Source organism: Etheostoma spectabile, chromosome 15, assembly GCF_008692095.1.
Source record: "Etheostoma spectabile isolate EspeVRDwgs_2016 chromosome 15, UIUC_Espe_1.0, whole genome shotgun sequence".
Lineage (NCBI taxonomy): Eukaryota > Metazoa > Chordata > Actinopteri > Perciformes > Percidae > Etheostoma > Etheostoma spectabile.
Window position 1 is genome coordinate 1,940,027 of NC_045747.1, and position 6,689 is coordinate 1,946,715.

At 42.9% G+C, this 6,689-nt stretch overlaps 1 protein-coding gene and 1 long non-coding RNA gene across 2 annotated transcripts in view; one reads left to right on the plus strand and one right to left on the minus strand.

Moving 5' to 3' along the window:
- The window catches only part of LOC116702430 (uncharacterized), a 7,922-nt gene extending 5,013 nt beyond the window's left edge, over nt 1–2,909 (plus strand). The window contains exon 3 of the long non-coding RNA XR_004335166.1: nt 2,900–2,909. This is a non-coding gene — a long non-coding RNA (uncharacterized LOC116702430). The remainder of the gene's footprint in view (nt 1–2,899) is intronic.
- nol12 (nucleolar protein 12) lies at nt 1,563–5,744 on the minus strand. The gene is made up of 6 exons (XM_032536605.1): nt 5,557–5,744; nt 3,995–4,100; nt 3,850–3,898; nt 3,394–3,539; nt 3,111–3,202; nt 1,563–2,078 (listed from the first exon to the last, which is right to left on the minus strand). Exons 1-6 carry the CDS (start codon nt 5,664–5,666, stop codon nt 1,889–1,891), a joined length of 693 nt encoding a protein of 230 aa, XP_032392496.1. The 5' UTR covers nt 5,667–5,744; the 3' UTR covers nt 1,563–1,888.
- Between the last annotated feature and the right edge of the window lie 945 nt (nt 5,745–6,689).

Here is a 6,689-nt window from a genome sequence, read left to right on the forward strand (position 1 = left end):
CCTACTCTACCCTGTTACCCAACTGCTCTGCTCATCTCCCTCCCTCTTCCTCTCTGGCCCTCTCTTCGTTCTAACCTTGCTGCTGGTGTCTCTTTCCTCTTCCTGAGATGGGATCGGTGACAACAGCACTCCTTTGCCCGATCCAATCCCAATATCAGTTCCAATTTTAACCCCAATTCCAGCCTCAGGTGTGGTCTTCTGTTCTGGTGCTGTCTCTGCGCTCTCCCCTGCACCAGCATGCAGGCGCCTCTGGCGCAGGCAGTCGTGGCAGCGGGAGGGGTCAAAGATGTTGGGCTGGAACTTGGGGCACATGGGCTCATCGCCGGAGAGGGCCATGTTAAGTCTGGAGGGGGAACCTGTCCAATCATTGCATCCCTCAGAGAAAACTGGGAAAAAAAACAGCAAGGGGTGCAATGAGCAGTACACTGTTGGACATTTGTTGCATTTATGAAAATCCCTTTAAAAATACATGTTGAATATATTTGGAGCATCTTCCACAACAAAGAGTGAGATGGAAAATAATAAAAAGCAAGTCTAGTAGTTTTCTTGAGAATGGAAAGTTTTGGTGTTGGGTCATGCTGTGCCAATGCTTTGCTGGAGACAGGTGTAAGCACAGAGCAGTGGCTCTGAATAAATACTGAAGAGGATATTTATTTCATGGTTCATGGAAGATCTAAAGTGGAACAGTTAAAGTAGGTGATAACTAATCACACTGGAGGACAGTGAAACACAATCCAGTCAGAACACAAAGCTGCCCCCAGAGCAGCATTACTACCAACCACAAGGCACGTGCATTTACAAGCACCACAGCCTCTAGAAATGTAAAAAGTTAGAAATTGTAAACAGCAGAAATATTCTTTGGTATAAGAACTAATGAGAATTACCTGGCGAGAGGCTCCCACTGTCAGCTCCACTTTGAGTATGCCATTACGAGTCCGAGGATAAACTGCCCATCAGACCCCCATCAGGCACACACCTCCTCTTCCCCATGCTCTCTGTCCTCCAGAGCTTCCACAGCCCCAAATCAATCTGATTGGCTGTCCTGACAATGCGTGAAACTGAAGCATCCCTGACGGCCATGTTGACTCTCATTTAACACAGCAGGCGCTCTGAAGCACACATGCACCTGGAGCCAACATGGAGCCAGTGGCCTGCAGGTTCCTCCATTCAGCGGTTGTATTAAATATCATGGGCTTTAGAAAGTAAAATGAACGCTCATGCTAGTGACAGCTGGCAAACACTGGCTCAGGTTAACGTAAATAAATAAACACTGGCTGAGGTGGTGGTGGGGGGGGGGTTAACATACATTCAAACCACTGGCTGTGTGGTATAAGGTTCTCAAATAAGGAATAAAGTGTAAGAAACACAGGGGTTGTTGGTTCTCTGTTACACAGGTAATACTGAGCTATGAGGAAACCGAGCTAAGGGCTGATGTCCTGAGGTTCTAGAGAAGATGTTGACAACAGCGGTGGTTTTCCTATTAAACAATAGGACGGACAAATTCCACACGGAGCTCGCTGACAGTTAGTGAGCTGTGGCTGCGTCACAAGGTCACTTATTAGCAACATTAATCTTTTATTCAATGAAAATGTAGGTAAATACAGTTCAGTTTGTATACTTTTAAGAAATTACAAAAACAGTTTGAGCACAAGATTTCAAGAAGCAGGTACAGTGGGAATATATTCAACAATGTGAAGATAGGCGGTCCAACGCGAAGCAGACACTGAGCGTCCACTTGTGTTTATTTCACAAACTTCTCACATAAACACATCCTGCTCAAACACAAGAGCACAAATACTCCAAAGTCCAATCTGTTCGCCGGTGGCATTCTGACCCAAGGCGTCTCTCTTCCCAGTTCCAACCCTACATTGTATTATTCCACACACTCTCACTCCCGATGATGCACCTTTTTCCCAGTCAGCCGACGTCTCTGCCACTTGGTGGTCCTCCCGCTTCTGCTTTTACTCTCTGGGACACTCTTGTCTGTCGGACGGCCTCGGCCACCTCGGCCTTCCTGCTTCCCTTTCCTCCTCCTCTTGCTGGTGAAAGAGCTGAGCGACGCATTTAGGGAGCGGATCCTGTAGCAGCAGGGGAGAGAAAAAAATAAATAAATGCAGCTGGACTGAGAGGGGTTGGATGATGACAGAAAAAAAACATCTAAAGACAGCCATTATGTCATCACTGTACTGTTGGGGTGTAGAGCACATTAAGGACTAGGGATAAGCCGATTAACTTTTTTTTGGCAGCTTGCAGATTATCTGTATGAGCGTTTTATTTGCCTGATAATCGATAAAGACAATGACTGATTGTGTTTCTACTTTGGCTCGGCTACAGCTCTGTGTCTGTCCCACTGCTCCGGTTTCAATCATCACTGAGTCAGACTTAATGTCCCGCCCACACATACTGTCTCTTTCCTAATTCATTATCTAATTAACCTAAAAAAAGCCTAAAAAAAGTTCAAAAATAATGTCAGTGCCCAAAGTGATGTCTGACCAAATTAGGGCTAGGCGATATGGAGAAAGTCAAATATCACAATATTTTTGACCAAATACCTCAATATCAATATCGACAACAATATTGTAGGCTTGACTACAGGTGCTTTTACAAATATTTACACAATGAGATTTTTGATAAATTATCATTATGGATGTGGATATTATGACTAAGTGGGCAAAGCAGGGCGGCCAGATAGCTCAGTTGGCAGAGCGGGAGCCCATGTATAGAGGTTTACTCCTCGACGCAGCAGGACAGGGACCTGTGGCCCTTTGCTGCAGGTCTTTCCCCCATATCTTTCTCCCCTTTCATATCTTCATCTGTCCTGTCAAATAAAGGCCTACAAATGCCCCAAAAATTATCGCACAAAAAAACAAGTGGTCAAAGCAAATAACAGAACTGCAAGAACAGTCTGGCAAGAAAAGAAACAGAAAGAAAAATCCCTTTGCTGCAACGCAGCCTTAAACACCAGAAAGACAACACTATCCAATATCCAAAATCTAAGATGATATCGCATATCCTATCGATATATTGCCCACCTCTATCTTTTTAGACCAAAAGTATTACATTTATAAAAAGAAAAACTCATATAGAGACCTGCATGATGAACAGCTTACTTTTTGTTCATGATTGGATTCCCAGCTTTTCTCGGCATTGCTTCGGTTTTCTCCTTCTCTTCTTCCCCCTTTTCTTCGTCCTCCTCATTAACCTTGAAAGCAAAGATAAAGAGTGTTAATGGAGTTGTCTTGCCATTAGTGTCATTCTAAACCCAATAATTAAAGTTATCAACTACTCTCAGAGTGACCACACAGAGCTGTGAGCAGTAAAACCGGCAACATGTAGCCTCCTCAGGAACACACATACGTAGGCTGTGACATCAACCAAGCCGTTACTGTTTACCGGATTTGCTGCGGGTCCGAGCAGGTGGGCCCCTGTGAGGTCGAGATCATTGATGGTTGTCACCGTGACGATGTGGTTGGGATGATCGTACTGCACCGACTCTGTCGTACTGGTTATTGCATTTTCCAGATCGTCTTCAGCCTCCTCTGAAAGATGGGATCAAGTGAAGAAAACGAACAAACAGTAGGCAAAGATCATCAAGTGTTAAAATAAAATAAAAATAAAATGACCAGCAACAAACTTTTGACTTTTTTTCTTATAAGATTATTTTTGGGGGGCATTCTTAGGCCTTTATTGGCAGGACAGCTGAAGAAATGAAAGGGGAACGAGAGGGAGGAATAACATGCAGAAAAGGGCCGCAGGTCAGAGTCAAACCCAAACCCACTGCGGCGAGGGGTAAACCTCGCTCAACCAGCTGAGCTATCTGGGAACCCAAACTTTTGACTTTTAACTCACGAAGTGCGTCTGTCCTCTCCTTCAGCATCTTGAGGTATTCCTTATGCCTCTGAAAGCAGATCCAAACATATCATCAGTACCTTGTTGTACGTTCTTCTCACACCAAAACAGATTTTAAGTCTAAGCTCTTTTTCTTTCCACTTACTTCTTCTCGGACTCTGATCTGCTCTTCCTTGATTTTCTTCCGAATTTCTGCCACTGCTGCTTTCCTCCTTTCCACCTTTCGTTTGTGGAAACCAGTTAAATAGTCCCTGATAGGGCAGAAAGTAAGAAACTTAAGATACCAGTCACCTTTTCTTTCTTTTTTAAAGGTCCCATGACATGGTGCTCTTTGGATGCTTTTATATAGACCTTTATTGGTCCCCTAATACTGTATCTGAAGTCTCTTTTATAGACCTTAGTGGTCCCCTATACTGTATCTGAAGTCTCTTTTATATAGACCTTAGTGGTCCCTAATACGTGATCTGAAGTCTCTTTATATAGACCTTATGTCCCATACTGTATCTAAGTCTCTTTTATATAGACCTTAGTGGTCCCTAATACTGTATCTGAAGCTCTTTTTATATAGACCTTAGTGGTCCCCTAATACTGTATCTGAAGTCTCTTTTATATAGACCTTAGTGGTCCCCTAGTACTGTATCTGAAGTCTCTTTATTAGACCTTAGTGGTCCCCTATACTGTATCTGAAGTCTCTTTTATATAGACCTTAGTGGTCCCCTAATACTGTATCTGAAGTCTCTTTCCAAAATCAGCCTTGGTGCAGAATTCCAGCTACTAGACCCAGTCTCACATGAACTTTCCTTAGCATGTGTCATTTCTGAGTCTGTAACTTTTGAGGAGGAGGAGGGGGGGGGGGGGCAACATAGAGGCTGGGGGTGTGACCTTGACCAACTGACACTTTACTTGTTTGAAAGCCATGATGTCTCTCTCTAAAGGGTGGGCCAAATTCTCTGGGCGGGCCAAGCAGAGAAAGGGGAGGTAACCGATCTGGAATCTTGCCCCTTATGAGGTCATAAGGAGCTTCCAGATCGGTCCACCTTAGCTTTCGTTTTCTCACGGGCAGGGCAGGATACCCAGGGCTCGGTTTACACCTATCACCATTTATAGCCACTGGGTGGCCATGGACAGGCTTGGGGAACGCATATTAATTTAAAACAAAAATGTCATGCCGTGGGACCTTTAAGTCTCTGCAGGTGTGTGTGTAGCACACATCAGTGGTTCCCAAAGACGGCTGCCGAGAAGAAGGGACTATAACTCCATCCATAAGTAAAACAATGAGAGAATGTATTCCTCTTTTGGTCATTGATTTTATACACTTTCTGTAACAAAACATCCAAAAGCAAAAGCAGTATCAGATGGGTGCACGCGGTCTAATTTGTGTCCGTTTAGAGGTTCTTGACGTGAAAAACATTGGGAACCACTGGCATAGAGGAAAATTATAATAATACAATCCAACTTGGCTTGGTAATTAGATGTTTCTGTTATCGAAAGTTACTCAAAGTCAAACAAATCAAGAAATAGACAGTATTCGTGAGATAAATAATACGACAGCTTGGTACAACACCACAGTGCTTCCATGGTAACTACACTGTGAAGTCGTAAGAACGTGACTAACGTCAACATTACTTCACGTTAGCTTAGACGCTAGCTAGCTAGCTAGCTAACGTCTGCAACATGTTAAAACACTGTTACCGTAGATACACTTACTGTCTGTCGTTGTCGTCAAACGTTACGATGCATTTGTTTTCTCTTTTCTTGGATCCGGGCTTGAATTTACCCTTTTTGGACACATTGTTTTGCTTTTTATTATTTTTCATGTCGTGCACGTGAGTTTGGTTTCCAATACACTACTTCCGGCTTCTAGTATTGAAGGGAATGTCATTTAACTCTGTCCGGCTAGAAACAGACAAATAAAAGCCTCTGAAAAGTTCCGCACGCCTTAACCATGTAAGACTACATCTGGTTCGGACTGTCACTGAGTGCAATTCAATTTCACCTAATACCCTTGTTTAAAGAAGTGCCATCGTAACTAAGATACATTTTAAAAGATTACTTAAAAACACACAAACAAGAACCGCAACATTCAACCAAACTGTGACAAGATGCAATATGGTGTGTTATGATTTTTAGTTTTTTACTTGACTTTTATTTGTCTTGAACTTCTTTTTTATTGAGACTTTTGTGTTATCTGTCTTGTTTTATATGTTGTATAGGAACAGCAGCTAGTAGTGGCAGCTAATTGGGCGACAAATAAAGAAGAAGAATAAGGATTTGACATGCTCTGACAGTACGGAGGTCCTTCCTCCCCATCAGAAGTCAATTATTAGAGCAGGCATGGTTGCAGCTAAAAAAGAATAATATTACTCAACAGGAAATCTCCACTGTCCCCATGTTTCAGGGGGTTGCTCAATGATGAAGCTTTCTACTGCTGAGATGGAAAAAAATTGTTTTAACATATAACTTTTTTAAGGTGTGGAAACACATTTTTATATTCATGAGACCTAAATGTCTGATTTGTGTGTTTGCTGCTATGCTATTACATCACATTACATGTCATTTAGCTGACGCTGTTATCCATTGCAACTTACAATTGCTATATATGTGTCAAAGGTTGCACGCCTCTGGAGCAACTACTAAGTGTCTTGCTCATGGACACACTGCTTGATGTATCACAGTGGGAATTGAACCCAGATCTCCCACACCAAAGGAATGTGTCATACCCACTGTGTCATCACCTCCCCTATGCCCTATGCCCTTGTTCTGAGCATGCTTTGATCTTGCACTCTGGCGGCCCTCCACCATGTGTGGTTTTTTCTTTCTTCTTTTTTTTTTTTTTTTTT